The sequence below is a fragment of the Carettochelys insculpta genome, chromosome 9 (assembly GCF_033958435.1).
Source record: "Carettochelys insculpta isolate YL-2023 chromosome 9, ASM3395843v1, whole genome shotgun sequence".
Classification (NCBI taxonomy): Eukaryota; Metazoa; Chordata; order Testudines; family Carettochelyidae; genus Carettochelys; species Carettochelys insculpta.
This window is the reverse complement of record NC_134145.1, coordinates 44,241,215-44,259,361: the sequence shown is the minus strand read 5'-3', so window position 1 is coordinate 44,259,361 and position 18,147 is coordinate 44,241,215. Positions and strand designations below refer to the sequence as shown.

Genomic DNA, 18,147 nt, shown 5'->3' with positions numbered 1-18,147 from the left:
ATCCAGACAACCCCATAGGCCATCCCAGAAGGCGTAATCAACAGCTCAGTCCACCTCATCAAAACCCAAGGCAGCAACTGTTGACTCCCCCATTGAGGTCTGTGCTAACATTTCCATGGTCCAACACAAACCACCAGCTCAACATCTCTTTCACTATAGGCTGTGTCCCTTTTACCATCAGTGGTCCAAGATCACTACAAACAAATGGGTGCAGAAATAGTTACAACGGGCTATGCCATTTCATTCCATGCAGTACCACCCACTACTTCACCCACCCTGTCCCTCTTCAGGGACCCCTCTCTCAAGACCCTGTTAAGAGGTCAACCACCTCCTTGCGATAGGAGGGGTGAAGTGAATACCTCATGAATACAGAGGGAAAGGCTTCCATTCCTGGTACTTCCTTACAGAGAAGATGACAGGGGAATGGAGGCCCATCTCGGACCTAAGGGCATTAAACTGCTACCTACATAAACAGTGCTTCAGGATGATTACTGTTGCTTCCATAAGCACTGTGTTGGGTGACAGAGATTGGTTTGCAGCCCTCAACTTGTAGGATGCATACATTTTTATATAATGATTCATCTGGCTCACAGACACTTCTGCTGGTTTGCAGTGGGAACAGAACACTTTCAATACAGGGTACTGTCCTTCGGCCTTTCGACAGCACCCAGAGTTTTCTCAAACACCCTTATGGTGGTGTCAGCATACCTACGTCGTCTAGACATTCTAATGTGCCTGTACCTGGATGATTGTCTTCTCAAAGGATGCTCCCAGTTGGATGTCCTCCAGATGATATCTGTCACCCCAGAGACGTTCTAATCCTTGGGCCTCGTTGTCCATTTAGAGAAATGAGCGCCCACGCAGAACATAGTGCATAGGGGCTTGTTTCAACTTGATATCAGCAAGAGTATGCTTACCTGCCCAACACTTCCAAGTGATCCAGTTCTTAATCAGGGTACTCATTTGCAGTCCTATAATGCAGATAATGACCTGTTTACAGTTGATGGGTCACATGGCTGCCACTACATATGCAGTACGGAACGCCAGGCTGCACTTCTGGTACCTATGGCATTGGCTAGCAACCATCTATACGCCCAGCAGGCACACAATTTACAAATGAGTATCCCCAGCCGCACAGATATTGCAATCCCTGCAGTGGTGGATAAGACCCAGCAATCTGTTATCCAGGGTCCCCTTTAACCGACTCCAACCTGCTATATCCATAACCACTGATGCATCCAGCGTGGGCTCAGGTGCACAAGTGAGCAGCATATCAGCCCAGGGCTGATGGTCTCAATGGGAAATGGCCCTTTATATAAACCTTCTGGAACTAAGAGCAGTGTTCAATGCTTGCAAGCACTTTCTGCCTTGCATTCAAGGTGCCTGGGTAAGAATATTCACCAACAATGTTACTACAAAGTATTATATAAATCTGCAAGTGGGGAGTGAGATCCTGCTCTCTCTGTGCGGAGGCCTTCTGATTATGGAACTGGTGCATACAGAATGGTATAATACTGGTGGTCTTATACCTACCTGGGGTAAACTCTGTCATGGTGGATCTGCTGAGCAGACAATTTGCACCAGACCACAAATGGGAGTTACAATCCAACATTCTCCATCCTACCTTTTGGTCTTGGGACACACTGTCCATAGACTTGATTGCAGCCTACAGCAACAAGAAATGCTGTCTTTATTGCTCCAGAGTAGGCACAGGGCAGGGGGTCTCTCAGTGATGCTTTTCTTATCACGTGGAAAGTCCTCTTTCCTCCAATGGTCCTCATCCACAAAGTATTGGAGAAAGCCAGACTGGAGGGAGTCGATCTAATCCTCATAGCTCCGGCATGGACTTGACGAAAGTGGTTCTCAATCCTGCAGTGCATGTCAGCATTGATCCCTATCGTTCTGGGCATGCTCACTCAGAGCCATGGATTATTGACACTCCCACAGCCGCACACACTTCACCTCGTGGCTTGGCTGACAATTGGTTTGATCCCTCAGAAGCCTTGTGCTCTGAACAGGTCAGACACACTTGGATGCACAGTTGGCGAACTTCCATGAGAGACTATATCCATACAAGTGGAAACGCTTTGTGGCATGGTGCTTCACACGGGACTTGCATCCAGGAGAAGCCCCCATACAGTCCATTCTGGACTGCTTACTTTACCTTAAGCAAGAGGGACTTGCTCTGCCATCTTTAAAGGTGTGTTTAGCAGCCATCTTGGCTTTTAGACGCATGACGGATGGGGCCTCAGTATTTGTGCGCCAGATCACAGCACGTTTTCTAAAGGTCTCATCAACCTGTACCCGCCTCATAAACCTATATCACCACCTTGGAGTATGGACCTAGTCCTGGATACAATATCTAGACCTCCGTGTGAACCATTAGCGACTATTCCATTACATCTTCTTACCTTAAAAACAGTGTTCCTTCTGGCTATCACATCCACTTATCGAGTTAGCGAGCTGTCTGCCCTCATGGCCTTTCCGCCATATGTGATATTTACCAGGGAGGCAGTGATGCTTCGATTATGCCCTGCCTTTGTTCTAAAGGTCACATTTGAGTTCCACTTGAATGAGCCAATCATACTTCCGTCTTTTTATCCAAGATCGCATACTTCCAGTAAGGAGACAAGACTGCATTGTCTAGATGTGAGAAGAGCTTTAGAAAGAACAAAACCCTTCTGAAAAACAGACAGGCTGTTACTGTCTCTTGCACAGAGATCTAAGGGCAAGGTGCTTTTGTCACAGAGAATCTCAAACATCATTACATCATGCATAACTACATGTTATTCTTTGCAGAAGACAGCATTACCTGTTTCTCCTAAAGCTCACTCTACTAGGGCAATGGCAGCATCCATGGCCTTCTTCAAGGGCATCCCTTTGAAGGACATTTGCAGAGCAGTGACATGGTCGTCTTATGACATTCACCAAGCATTATGCCATGCATCGGCAGATGGCTGAAAACACGAGTCTCTCAACAGCTGTGCTCTCAGTGTCTACTGAAATCTCACTCCGGTACCACCTCCATTTTCCTGGGTGGGCCACTGCTGCGTAGTCACCTGATATGGAGCACCCATGGGGAACACTTGATGAAGAAAGAGACGATACCCACCTGGGTGGTAACGATGGTTCTTCAGGATGTGTCCCTGTGGGTGCTCCACTACCCACTCTTCCTTCCTGCTTCAGTGTTTGTCTTTGTTTGTCTTTATGTCTTTCAGGTGTGTACTTCCAAGGCATTTTTGAGGAACTGGCTCAGACTGGATCACGCGCATGACTAGAAGTGTGCAAAGGGCCCGGCACACTTGGGTGCATGCACGATCCAAACAGCAACTGCTTTGTAAATCTCTGATCTGCAGCACCGGGGCTGGCCCAGCACCTGATATGGAGCATTCAAGAGGACACATTTCAAAGAACCATTGTTACCACCCAGATGGGTAACTTCTCTTTCTGACCTTTTGTATAAGCACAAACATTTCAATTAAAATAGTTCAAAATCCCAGCATGCATAATAAATGAAAATAGGTTTAGTGTCACACAACCTCTGGCTATACCACATAGTAGAACTGCAGAAAGTGGCACTTAGTGCTTGAGGACTGTATTGGAAATAGCGGGAAGCGTAGGAGAGCTTTGACTCTTAATCAGTTAGACCCACAGTGCCTGACTAGCGGAGAGCAGGACCCTATGAAAACCCATTGACTTTAAAAAATCGGACAGTAAAAACATGAACATATTTATTTAATAATCCTTCAGTTACTGCAGTTGTAGGGGTTGTAACAGAAGTAAGTAAATTTGTTTGGCTGCACTGTTTATAAATTTTTTTTTTCCCCCTAAACTCTGTTCTAAAGTAATAAACTTTGTGTATTTTTAAAAAAAACTAATAAACACATTTTCTGTGGGAGGAAAGACAATGGTAAATCTTGTACTGAAATACTTAAGGAGACTTTTTTTTTTAAGGGCTTCTGCTATGGTGCAGGAAGATCAGGTGCTGTTATAAAACACGTAACAAGTCCTGAGAGGGAACCATCTCCTACACTTCCTCCAAGTGATAGCCAGCAAAGAGAACAAATAAACTGTAGTGCAGATGATTCAGATGCCAATTACAGAAGGAGTGTTGATCCACTCAGTAGGGCACCTCGCAACAGAAGAGGTGATCACATGAGACCTCAAAATGGCAACAGCCATGAAGTTCTGCCAGATGATGATGTGCCAGATGCATCAAGAGAAGAGCATCACAGGGTAACATCAAGCATACATTAACAGTAGTGCATTTTAATAACTATTAAAGTTAAGCCTAGAATAATTTAGTTTTCACTGTGAAGTTTCACTGTTTAGATAATTTGTTTCAATTTATCATACTGAAAAGGTGTTGTAGCTTAAGTGCTCTTTCTGGATCAGTTATGTGGTCATCTGAAAAATCAACTTAATTTAGTTCTCTTACAGATATTAAGAGAATAAATTTCTATAATGGTGGTATGTTGATCAATCAACTTTTTGGCTATGATCATGTATAGGGTTTTATAATATACAGCGTTCTGGAAAAATGAATACCACAGAGTATTAAGTCCAGAGGGGTAGCTGTCTTAGTCTGTAGCTTCACAATTAACATGCAGTCCTGTAGCACTTTAGAGATTAACAAATTTATTATTGCAGGAGCTTTCATGGGTAAGTCCCATTTCTTCAGATGATTAGAGTAGTACAAAAATACAGAGTCCAGGGTTTATATAGCAAGGAGGGAGTCTGGAAGGAAGTGGGTGAAAAGGTTACCTGTCGCTAGTAGGACCAGTTGATAAAGCAAGTTTAAGTAGCATATGTCACCGATCCTGCAAATATCAAAGGTGGGGAAATTGCCCTTTTAATCCATAAAATACTTGAGATCACTGTTAAAACAGAGATTAAATAGGTTAAATTCACAAATGAATTCCAATTCAAATGCCTCCTTCTGTAATCTGATGGTAAAATTCTTTTGTAGAAGAATGACTACTTTTAAATCCATTGTTGAATGTCCAGCGAAGTTAGTGTTCTCCTACAAGTTTGTATATTTTCCCATTCCTGATGTCCAATTTATGTCCTTTCATCCTTTGGCACGATCTTTAAATTGTTATTTATTGGATTTATTTTTTTCAGGTATTTGTTGAACTCCTGCTTAAAACATAGCAATGTGAAATTTTCTTCATAGTAATGATATGTAAATTATAGTGAAAAAAGTTTCTCATCTTTTATAAGCACAAAAATTATTTCAGTTAAGGGTTCAAAATCCCAGTCTGCATGATAAATGAAAATGGGTTTAGTGTCTCACCAGTTCTGGCTATACTGTGTAACAGAACCTCTGCAGAAAGTGGCTCCTAGTACTTGAGGACAGCATTGGAATTATCAGGAAGTGTTAGGGGAGCTTTGACTCTAATCAGTTATAGCCTGTGCATTTGTCTACAAACTCTCTAGTATAGACAAAACTGGGGTTATGTTGACAAAACTTGCGGAGCATCTACACACAAAATGCATTTTGTCAGCAAACTGGGGGGCTCTTTTGTCAATAGAGCAGATCAGAAGATAGATCTGTTTTTATGTGTAGATTCGATCTGTCAACAGAAGTTTTGTTGGAACATTTCTTCTGACAGTAACTTCTGTAGACACATACTTCTAGTGTAGACTTAGCCACACTGCCTGACCAGTGGAGAGCAGTATCCTGTGAAATCCCTGGTTCTAAAAAATGGGACAGTAAAAACCTGAAAATAATTTTTAATAATCCTTCAGTTACTGTAATATTAGGGGTTGTAACAAAAGTAAGTAAGTCTGATCAGCTGCAGTGTTATACATTTATTCCTGAACTCTATTCCAAACCAATGACTTCCTATATTTTTAAAAAAACGCATTGTCAATTTCACAGTTACTTTCTGAGGGAGGAAGACTCTTAGTATAAGAGTAAACTTTGTACTGAAATACTTAAGGAGAATATTTTTTTTTTAGGGTTTGTGTATTGGTGCAGCTGCTATATTGAAATATTTAACAGTTCCTGAGAGGAAACCATCTCCTTCACTTCCTCCAAGTGACAGCCAGCAAAGGCAACGAACAAATTGTAGTACAGATGATTTAGATGCCAGTTATAGAAGGAATGTTGATCCCTTCAGTAGAGAACCTTATGAGAAAGGAGGTGATCACATGAGACCTCAAAATGGCAATAACCATGAAGTTCTGCCAGCAGATGATGTACGAGATGTACAAAGAGAAGAGCATCACAAGGTAGCATCAAGCATACATTAACCGTAGTGCATTTTAATAACTATTCAAGTTAAGCCTAGAATAATTTAATTTTCACTGTGAAGTTTCACTGTTTAGATAATTTGTTTCAATTTATCATATTGAAAAGGTGTTTGTAGTTTAAGTGCTCTTTCTGGAGCAGTTATGTGGTCATCTGAAAAAGCAACTTAATTTTGTTCTTGTACAGATGTGGAAATAAATTCCTCTGAGTGGTCTGTTGATTAATATGTCTGGTAATGTGTAGCATTATGAAAGAATGAACACTATGGAGTATTAAGTTCCGTGTTAGTCTATAACTTCATAAAAAACAAGCAGTCTTGTAGTACATTAGAGATTAACAAATGTATTGTGTCAAGAGCTTTCATGTGTAAGACCCATTTTTTCAGATTGTTAGAATAGGACAAAAATACTGAATCTACCCCACAATATAGTGGGGGTAGGGCGGGAAGGAAGGTTACCTTGATGAAGAAAATTAAGTAGGTTATGTCACAATCCTACAAATATCAAAGGTGGGGAAGTTGCCCTTGTAATGTATAAGATAGTTGAGACCTCTGTCAAGGCAGAGGTCAAATGTGTCAAATTTGCACTGAATTCCAATTGAGATGCCTCCTTCTGTAATCTTGTGGTAAAGTTCTTTTGTGGAAGAATGGCTACTTTTAAATCCATTATTGAATGTCCTGGGAATTTGGAGTGTTCCCCTGTAAGTATCTTCCCATTTCTGATGTCCACTTTCTGCCCTATTCATCGTTTGGCACAGAGACTGTCCGGTTGGTCTAATGTAAATGGCGCATGGCATGTATCCCATTAACAAATGTGCAGGTGTATGAGGCCCTGCTGGTATGGGTGACGTGGTTAGGTCCTGTGATGGTGTCACTTGTGTAGATGTTTGGACAGAGTTGGAAATGGGGTTTCTTGTCCTGGGTTGTTAGAATCATAGAAGCATAGGGCTGGAAGGGACCTGAGGAGCAGATCAGCCCCAACTAAGTCATCCCAGCCAAGCCCTTGTCAAGCCAGTACTTAAAAACCTCTAGTGATGATGACAAGTGATGATATGTTTTCCCTTTTTGGGTCTGTTGTGAGGTAGGTGACTGCTGGGTACTTTTTTGGGTCTTTCAATCTGTTTTATTTACCCAAGTGGGTAATTAAGTTTTAAGAATACTTGATAAAGACAGAGGTAAAAGCCTAAAAGATCTTTATCAAGCATTCTTAAAACTCCCCCTCCCTTCCTGCTATATAAAGCCTGGATTCTATGTTTTTTCCTAATCCTCGGAAGAAGTGGGTCTTACCCACGAAAACGCATGACTTAATAAATTTGTTAGTCCCTAAGATGCTACACACTGCTTGTTTATTTACAAAGTATTAACTTAATTTAATGATAGCGAAAGTGGCTTAAAAGTTGAAATCTCTTCATATGTGATCTGAGTTCACTTCCAAGTCATTCTGTGAATGATGTAGCCTGCTAGCTTATAGAACACATTAGTTTAATTAGAGCCTCTGCTCTTATATACTTATTAATCCCATAAGGTTTATGCATATATTGTAGTCTAGTTAATCTGTACCAAAGGGCAAGAGTTATTTCTCTGTCCAATTTAGCAATAACTGCAAGAAAACTGCAGAGGAGTCTGCAAGAAGGGGCTTTTGGTGAAGGGGTGTTCCTTTTGTTATTTGCCCATGCCTATTTTCGCTATTTATGGCAAATGTAAGGGATGAAAAGCAAGTGCTGACAAATATCTATCATCGTACCCTCCTGATCTCTTCTTGAAATTTGCTCGCAAGGACTAGCATCACACCTCATGCATGTTCAAAATGATACCTGAATTAATTCCACCAATCATATCTGTGTACTCATAAATTCCTAGGGTGTATATATATCTAATTTGGTATTGGTAATTGAGTCAGTGATGCAAAATAGTCTATAATACCCCATAGCTAGTGGTGAGAAGGTCCAATGGCAGGGACTGTGATGGGCTCACACACGCTTGAGCACACTGCTCTTTCTCTAAAGATCTAATCTCTGTATTCTGGTACCAGTCTCTTTTTAATCTCCTACGTGCTTCTTTCTTCCACTCTCTTCTATCATACCCATTACTACTACTGGGGCTGTCATGTTTCCCCTCCCCGTCTGTGGAGTGAAGCAGATCTCAACTCCTAGGATTTTGAGGCAATAGTAAGTACAGTCATAGCCTGAGATACACCCATTCGGGTTACGAGAATTCGACTTTACAAGGAGTTTCATTTAATACCCCTACTTTGGCTTATGAGGCATTTGTTCGCATTTACGAGGACTGATTTGGGTTTTGCGCGCTGTAGCAGGAGAAAAGCTGCGGCTCCAGGCAACAGCTGCCCGCCCGGCACATCTCTCCAGAGCTGGGAGAGGAGGGGACAGCTCCCAGCTGCGGAGCTGCCACCCTGGGCACTTCAGCCCACCCCTGCCTTTACCTTGACACTGCTGTGGCTGGTCTGGGTATCTGCCTCAGTGCTGCAGCAGCAGCGCACCCTGGCCCGGCCAGTAGCCGTGGGTTCCCTGCATGCCTGGCGGCATGGGCTGGGGCCAGGTGGAGGCTGACAGCTCTGGTAGGCGAGCACCGAGGGGATGGAGTCGGCCATGTCGGTCTTGACGAAGAGGCTGTGCAGGGGGGCGGCAGCGTGGTGCAGGGAGGTGGACTCGTCCGAGTCCCAGCAGTAGATCATGCCACTCTGTGAGATGTGGATGCTGGGCGCGCAGCCCATCCTGGTCCCACCGCTGTCGCTCACCCCCACCAGGTGACTAGGGGGCTGCAGCCACCCACACCCCTTGCAGCTGCGCCTTGGGTACCACTTGCCAACTGCAGCATTCCATTTAGTGCCTGGCTCGCCTGCCGCTGCCACCTCGGCAGCCACTGGCGGGGCCTCTCTGCCGCAGAGCCCCATACGATCGAGGCATCGCCCCTCACCAGCCAGGGGTCCCCTGTGCCTGATTAGCTCCTCGCATGGCCAGCCCCTTGGCACTGCCCCCTCCCCGCTTAACCTAAGCTGCACTCAGGCTGGGCTGCCTCCCCCGCCCTGCTCTGCCCTGCCCACCCACTTGCACTGGCCCCGCTTCTGCAGCTGTGGGCAGCTACCCGGCTTTGTGCCCCCCTCCCAGGCACTGTTTGATTTCCGTTCCCCTGACAGCCCCATCTCTGCACCTGGGACTGCCCCCTGAAAGCAGGAAAATAGCCATATTATAGAGTAATTAATGGAGGGAAAATGCCTTATGTTGTTATGATAACTAATGTTAACTATTGAAGTAATTGTGTTCATTTTAATGGGATTTGGTGGTGTTTTAGCATAAATGGGTGTAAATTGTGGGGCTCAGGAACGCATAAAATTTTTTCATGTTGAAATTAACGGTAATTGTTTTCAACTTACAAGAATTTGCCCTAAGAGGGGTTTTTCAGGAAGGAATTACCCTCGTAAGGCGGGGGAAGACTGTATGTTTTCTTACAGTGTGGAGTATACATGCAAACCAAAAGTGTAGTTAGGTACACAGGCTGTATTAGAATGGTCAATTCATTGTGTAATCAGATATTGACTCTCTGGCTCAGTACCCTTCAGTTTGTATCTAAGTACTTACTCACTTTTGGTTTATTGTAGCAGTATGATAGTATAAAAAAGTATTGCTTGTGTAATCGCAGGGATACTGAGGACCTCCTCAAATCCAGAGCATAGGCTGTGCTGTGGAACTGGGATCAGCTGAGGGCAGAGGTGTGAACCTTTAATCTGTAAATCAGATTGGCGAGCCATACCCAAAGCAATAATCTTATCTGAACCATCCCTAAACCCTCAGGTTGACCAAGAGGATTGCCAACTAAAGAAACCGACACTTAGACAAATCTGTGATGTGTAGGTCATATTTAATGTGTATTGTACACAAAAATCTTAAGTTTTGGAGGCCTACTTCTCAATCTGATAACTTCAATCGGGGTGTGCAAAGTGGGGGGGTGACCCCCTCATGGGGGCCTGAAATTTCATAAGGGGGCCCAGCACAATTGGCTGCTGGGTCTCAGGCACATCCGTCTAATTAAAATTGTTGAAATACGTTGCTGTTTTTATGTATGTGCATTTACATTTATATTCTGATAAATGAAGTTTTTGTGTTTTACATATTTATTTTCTTGTATCTGCCAAAAGTTTGTCAGTTTGGATTACATTAGATAGGTTGTGGTGGCCCTGATAATTGCAGGGATGAAAAGTGGGGTCCATCATAAAAAGTTTGCTCGCCCTTGCCTTAGATCATGTGATACTGTACCAGCCGGTCTTAAGCTCATGTTAAATTGCTTAAATAATATGTTCAAGTAATTAACCAAACAACACATTATTTCTTTTACAGTGCAGATTGAACCCTGTGTCTCAAGATCAGACTGTTTGTACAGTAAAAACCCATGCAGATCAGAGCCATGTTGGAGAGATTGCACGTGACGAGCAAAAACCCCATACACATGGAATTGTGCAAGTAGCTGAAAAGAACTGTGAAACTCAACTGATAGAACAGGAGATCTTGAGGAAAAGGGAAGTTCACAGGGATTAACAGAAGGAACACAGGGAACATAAGAATCTTTGAACTCTGCTGTAAGTTTTGTCAACATTTTCATTAATGTATGTCTGCTTTGCTGTTTGGACTTATTTTTACAGTTAGTAAGTTATTGAACCAGGGGTAGCATTGGTGGAATTTGATTATTTTTAAACTTTTCATTTTTATAAATTTAAATTTACACTTGTGGGTCAGATAATTATTGAAAGACATACCTTGATATTTAAAAAGTTAGTTGTACAGTCAACATTGTGTCAAAATATGCAAAGTAAATATCATCATATAGGTTCTTTGTCAGTATTTTTCCTTGGGTAAATTTTAATTATTAATGGAAATACTTTTTCATCATTTTGTCATGAAATTATTGATGGATGTTTACCAACTTAATAAAAAAAACTAATGCTCTTAAGCCAAACTGTATAGTTGATGTGAGGTCCTTGTGAGCCAAATACTCCTTTGTCAGATAGGCACCTACTTCAGGTGGGCCTGTAATATCTGGGAGTTGTGATAGGGGAGCCTGTTATCATTGCTGATTCAATGGTGCTCCAGTTTCTGCATGTGTTAAATATGGACAATAACCCTAATGCTCTCTGTTAAACAGCAAGAACATGCTCTGAATACAAACTGTACATTTTTTTTAAGATAAGTAAAATTTAGCTCCCAAATTAAACTTTAGCTTTTGTTCAAAAGCTAGAGCTTCAATACAGAATCTTAAAGTTCCAGAATGTTTCAATTAGAATTTCAAAATAAAACACCTGAAATGCTGTTTCTGTGACCTGGCACTTCAGGGCTACTGGGGTAAAGAATGGCCCCCTTTATGCCGGTATCACAGATTTGATCTAGACTCAGATGTAACTTACTCTACTCTAGTTTGATGGATATGTTTGCCATAGTGAGCTGCAGTTACATAGATGGATGCTAACACATTTTAAGGTGGGTTTATTTAAAACCATTTTTAAGTGCTGCTTTTCTGTGTTTAATTACATTTGAATCCCCATCCAAATAGAATTTACCATAAATTAAATAAATCGTTTAACATAAAATATTGAGTCTGAAAACATTTAAACTATATAGCTGAAATTACATAGTTCCTTTAGTTTGGATAGCTACATTATAGCCTTTTGCAAGACAACATATTACTGAATTGCAAATCAGTGTTTGTTTTTTCAGTTGTATTGACTCTTCCTTAAATCTTCAGGAAATACAATGAAAATGAGTTTTGTGTCATTAGTTTTGGTTGGACCATGTAATAGAGCCACCACAGAAAGTGGCATTTTGTACTGAAGAGTAATTAGAAGAGAGCATTGGAGAAATTAGCACCAAAAAACATACCAGTAGAGAACAGCACACTCTGAAATCACACTGACTTTAACGGTAAAACCTGAAAGTATTTTTCCAATAATCTTTCAATTACGGTAATCTTAGGGATTGTAACAAAAGTAGGTAAACTTGTTCAGATGCATTAATTTAAGTTTGTTTCTAAACTCTTTTTCAAAGTAGTGAAAGTATGCACTTACTAAACTAATATGTAAACTGAAGAATAATTCTCTGTGGTAGGAAAGCTTTTGAGAAAATAGTAAATCGTATACTGCAATTTTTCTTTTGCATACTACCATGTGAAAAGGTATGCAATGTAAAATTATCTTTGAAGAAAGAAGTAATCTCTGCAAGTTACAGAAGTAAATGTTTAAGAAAGCAGTGTATTATTTTTCTTTAGGGTTTCTACTGCTCTGCAGGAAAATTAGTTGCTACATTAAGGGTATGTCTACACGAGGAACTAACTTCAAACTTAGGCACTAGTTTGAGGTAGCCAGCAGAGGGTCTACACACATTTTCCCATACTTCAAAGTTAGGGAGCCCAACTTCAAAGTCCTTACTCCCTTCCCAGGAATGGAGTAGTGCCCTACTTCAAAATTTAACTTCAAAGTAGGCTGTGTGTAGAAGTTCAACTAAGTTATTTTTGTAGTGTAGATACAGTTTAAAGAGTCCTGAGCAGGAACCATCTCCTTTACTTCCTCCAAATGACAGACCGCAATGGGAACAAATAAATTATAGTGCAGGTGATTCAGATGCAAAGTACAGAGGAAATGTTAGTCTCCTCAGGAAGAGATGCCTACCTGAAACTTTTTAAAATGGCAACAGAAATGCTGGCATTCTCCTGGCAGATGATACACCACATCGACCAAGAGAATAGCATCACACAGTAACATTGAGTGCATGTTAATGATTGAACATTTTTAATAGTTATTTAATCTAAGCCTAGAATAATTTAGTTTTCACTATTAAACTTAACTGTGCAGATCTTTATAATTTTCCATTATGAAAAAGGTGTTACAGTTTAACTGCTTTTTCTAAAACCATTATCTGGTCATCTGAAAAAAACAGCTTAATTTAGTTCTGCTATAGACATTCAGAGAATAAGTTCCTGTATGAAGGGGCAGGGTGTAAAGTGATTCTCATCTGCTCTAATCAACTGGGAAATAAAACAAGATCAAAATAGGTTAGATTTAAAGAGCCCATAAAAGAGCTACAAGTAGCCATATCCACAGCAAATACCTACACATTTTGGTAGAATTTATTTTGACTTTCAGAAAACATTTGGGATATGAGACTTGAATATTTTTAATTTATAGGATCCACTTGCTGTTTAATAAATTTTGAATTTTCTCATTACAGGAACAATGGCAACAGACTACTATGTAAAGCCTTCCAGAAATGTCAACCTAATTTTAACTTACTGGCACAATGGAACCATACCTGTAGGTGAAAGTGCAGCAATTAAACAGTAATTTCTAAATGCCAGTTTTCAAGTGAGGCATTGTGTGTTCCCAGCCACTTTACAGGATTCCTAGTGAATGCTCATCCTCCAAGGTGGTGGTGTTACTCATGGATCTTCACTACTTTATAGAAGTATTGTGAAAGTTGCTTTGTTTTTGCTCTGTCTTTCAAAATAAACAAAGCCTGGTTGTAAAGCAAGAAATTTATTTTAATTACGGTTGTTTTTCAGAAAAGTAGCTGCTGGTGTATGATTTTTTTTCAACTTAAGCTATAAGAATAAATGTTTAGGAGATACAGTAAAAAGTGTGTTCTAAATTAGATAGGAAAAAGACGCCCCACCCCCAAAGTGAGCTACCAGTCTTAGCTCATCCTAATAGAACTTTTCCCAATTCCAGTTAAATTGTTTCAGTAGATTCCAGGTGCAACTTCAGTCTGAGAGGTAAGTTATTCCTCAGTTTGTGGGTCTAAAAAAACCCACTGGTATAAAAGTCTAGAGACTACTTGATCTTTTCAGGAAATGTGCATATAAAATGGAAAAAAAGTTTTTACAAAAGATATACAAATTTCATAGTTCTATACTTACTGTTAATTTAAGCTGATTTTAAAACTAGACATTTACAGCTATGAGACAGAGTACCTTTACTGATGACAATGCTATCCACTTTAGACAGTTAAAGTACTCCTCAGTGACTCTTTTAGGCTGTGGCCACACCTTCGAAATGGCCATGCTAATGACCAAATTGAAGAACACTAATGAGGCGCTGAACTGAATATTCAGCGCCTCACTAGCATTCCCATGCTTCCAAACACACGCAGCTACACAGGGTTCTTTTCAAAAGGACACTGCACATTTCGAAAACCCCTTATTCCCCTCAACCGAGAGGAGTAAGGGGATTTCAAAATGTGCGGGGTCCTTTCAAAAAGGACCCCGTGTAGCCCCGCCGAGCCATGCGTGTTCGAAAGCAGCACTTTAGAAGTGCCATGGCCAGAAGCGTGCAAACAAGGCACTGAATATTCAATTCAGCACCTCATTAGTATTCTTTGATTTGGCCATTAGCATGGCCATTTTGAAGTTTTGGCCAAGTGGGGCCAGAGCCTTAGCTTTGACATACAGTTAATCTCTAGCACTACTAGCAACTGTACCTTTTGCAGAACAATCACAGGAGCATAGTTCTGTCAGTTTACTAGCACTATTTTAAAAAAAGTAAAGCTATTTACATAATTCACTTTGAATGGAACATCTACATGTTAGTGCTACAAAAAACACTCCTTTTCCTTTAAAAGGCATGTTTATAGTTTTCCCTGCACAAAAGGAAAGTGACAGATTCTTTGTTAAATTACAGTACAAACTGATCCCCCGATCTTGGTTCTGTAGCTGACATTCCAACAAGCCTTCTCTTTCTAACAGTCTTTGTTAGAATTTTCTCTCTTCATACTGGAGGGTAAAGGGACTCTTTGTTCATCCATTCTCTTGTTCTGTGACCTCAGAATAAGGCTGAAGAAATCTTCATCAGGTACAGTTGGTCCTTTTGAGGCAACTGATGGTGGGGCACATCTTTGATCATCTAATCTGGAACCCTAAAGATTTAACAAGCAAGAAAGTAACCAGTGGCTGCTAGAGCTGTGCAAAAGCTCATACAATCAGATCACTATTTCACGGTTTTCGTTCAGCACTTTTTTTTTGCTGTTGTCTTACGGCACAAAATAGATTCATTAAAAGCCATCAGGATTTCTTATTAGTAAAATAAGCGTTTAATACAATTGTAAAACTAGAACACTAGTACAGTTAATACTAATGGTATATTGCCTAATACAGTTGTGCAGTCCCCTCCAAACCCCTCCCTGCTGCACTTGGACAGGAAATAGTGTAACTTACCCTTGAAGATGTCTCAGAGACATCCTATGTTAGTACACACACTCTATGTTGAAGTGATTAAATTTAGTTTCTAATAACCTGACTGAGGTCTGAGCAGTAAGTATTAAAAACTTCTTCTGCAGGGGCATATCTTAGTGACAGAAAGGGGAACAATTATTTTGGTTTTGTATTTCGATTTTTTTAATCGATGTGGAAACCAGATACACACTCACACTTACTGGTACCATTCCTCTATTAAATGCGGGCATTTAAGCTAGGCAATTAACTATTTACATTCTCATCTTGATTTCTCTATTTGATATCCTTCCTATAAATAATGAAGGATACTGCCAGAAAAAAAAAGTCAGCTGTGTGTTTTACTATGCAACACAGGCATAAAATGGAAAATCAAACAGGAAAACCATGGATTTTACCAACTTATTTTACACTTGCAGGGCTACTCAGTAGGCCAAAGCCAGACCACCAGATGCTTTTGAACAGACCACAACATCTTTTACTATTGTTTTTGCACAGTTTTCTCTGGATTTTGATCCTGAACAAAAGAAGATTACCCCTGTTTTAAAACAGCTAGCCTACTGCAATTGTATGACTATATCAATGTGAAGCTGGCACCACAAGCATGTGCAGTTACTTTTAAAAGTGAATACAAATCTACATAATCTTTTCTGTTTCCACAATTTGTCATCAGTATGATGCAAAGGCTGATGCTACAACAACAGACTTAGGGTAGAATTCAGGCTCTTCAGTATTTAAAAAGACAAACTAAAGTATTTATATTCCACTGAATCCTCTTTACTGCTCAGGAACTCAGCCTGATCTTTATTTTGGATCAGTCATGTGAAATAATAGAAATGAAGTTTTGTCCTTCTAAGGTTCCAGATTGTTAATTAGGTAAAACCAGATTTCCATTGAGACTGACAGTAGCATGTTCAGCTGTAATTCACTAAAATCCTCCACTATCTCCAATTATTTTGTAGATTTATTCATGTTTTTAGAATATCAGGTAGAATACAAGCCATATTTTAAATTCCTACTTGCATTTAGCTATCATAATAAGTGTGTGCTTAATGCAAGTAAGCAGAAGCAATCTTCCTCAGCCTTCTAATGAATTGTACAGGGAAGCTGGATATCTTCTTCCTTCAGTAAGCCATACCACCAATGAAGCATAAAGCTGATGACAGTAGTGGAAGAATCTTCCATCTTTCAGAGTACTTTGAGACTACACTGGACTGAGCTATGGTCAGATAGCATAATGAACCCAAACATTGCCATTAAGGAAGATTAAAGAAGAAAAGCTTCCAATATTTGCTATCTGAGCAGGTGCGAGTCCTTAATATTTTAATCTTGGATCACATCATTTGCCGCTTAAAAACTGTTTCTTTTCAGAACTCTGTTCATTAGGAATATTTTTCTTGTAAAGAGGGGCTTGCAGCTACTATTATGTTGTAGCTTCAACCAACCACCTTGCCCACGCTCGATTGTTTTAGATATTACCTTACTTTTCTTTCATTTGCAGCATGTATTAAAACTAAACATTTAAATCTATCTGAAGTATGGCTCAAGTCATTCCTTTTAAATCACTAATTTTGTGATTTCAATACTAAACTGCTCAAGATAGCTAAGACCAAAGCAGACTGTGAAGAGCTTCAAAAAGATCTCACAAAACTGAGTGACTGTGCAACAAAATGACAAATGAGATTTAATATGGATAAATATAAAGTAATGTACGCTGGAAAAAATAACGAACTATACATACACTATGATGGGGGCTAATTTAGCTAAAACTAATCAGGAACGAGATCTTGGAGTCATCATGAATAGTTCTCTGTAAACATCCGCACTGTGCAGTGACAGTCAAAAAAGCAAACGGGATATTAGGAATCATTGAAAAACCGAGAATAAGATGGAGAGTATCTTATTGTCTTTATATAAAACTCTGGTACTCCCACATCTTGTATACAGCAGTGGTCCCCTCATCTCAAAAAAAAAATTGCCATTAGAAGAGGGGAACTAAAATGATTAAGGGTTTGGAATGGGTCCCATATGAAGAGAGATTAAAAAGACTGGGACTTTTGATTTGAGAAAAGAGGAGATATGATAGAGGTATATAAAATTATGACAGGGTGGAGAAAGTGAACAAGGCAAAAATTATTTACTTATTACCATAAAATAACAACTAGGGGACATAAAATGAAATTAATGTGCAGCAAGTTTAAAATGAATAAAAGGAAATTCTCCACATAGCACACAGTCAAACTGTGAAACTCCTTGCTAGAGGAGGCTGTGAAGTCTAGGACTATAACAGGGTTTTAAAAACAGCTAGATAAATTAATGGAGGTTAGGTCCATTCATGGTTATTAGCCAGGATGGGTAAGGAATGGTCCTTAGCCTCTGCTTATCAGAGGCTGGAAATGGATGGCAGGAGAGAGATCATCACCTGTTCGGTTCACTCCCTCTGGGGCACTGGGCATTGGCCATTATCAGCAGACAGGATACTGGGCTAGATGGACCTTTTGGTCTGACTCAGCATGGCCATTCTTATGTTCTTAATTAAAGACTGTGCTATAAAACTGAAAAAGAAGGTGCAAGTACATACATTTGAACCCCTTAAAAGGGGGGCTTTTTTTCCTCTGCCTTTTTTGTGGTCAGAGGTAGGGAAGCTGGAGTGTTCCTGAGTGTCCTAACC

General features: G+C 40.3%; 2 protein-coding genes across 10 annotated transcripts in view; one reads left to right on the top strand and one right to left on the bottom strand.

The window, feature by feature from the left end:
• CLCC1 (chloride channel CLIC like 1) overlaps positions 1–14,387 on the top strand; it is a 41,446-nt gene extending 27,059 nt beyond the window's left edge. For 4 of the 5 annotated variants that reach the window (XM_075002419.1, XM_075002420.1, XM_075002418.1 and 1 more), the window contains 4 exons: positions 3,955–4,236; positions 5,965–6,237; positions 10,607–10,845; positions 13,484–14,387. In XM_075002419.1, coding sequence (XP_074858520.1) covers positions 3,955–4,236; positions 5,965–6,237; positions 10,607–10,804 — 753 coding nt within the window. In that variant the 3' untranslated portion in view covers positions 10,805–10,845; positions 13,484–14,387. The remainder of the gene's footprint in view (positions 1–3,954; positions 4,237–5,964; positions 6,238–10,606; positions 10,846–13,483) is intronic. The other variant, XM_075002421.1, reaches the window with a different exon arrangement.
• GPSM2 (G protein signaling modulator 2) overlaps positions 13,594–18,147 on the bottom strand; it is a 100,941-nt gene continuing 96,387 nt past the window's right edge. For 4 of the 5 annotated variants that reach the window (XM_075002413.1, XM_075002412.1, XM_075002411.1 and 1 more), the window contains one exon: positions 13,594–15,163. In XM_075002413.1, the coding sequence (XP_074858514.1) occupies positions 14,987–15,163 (177 nt within the window). In that variant the 3' untranslated portion in view covers positions 13,594–14,986. The remainder of the gene's footprint in view (positions 15,164–18,147) is intronic. The other variant, XM_075002415.1, reaches the window with a different exon arrangement.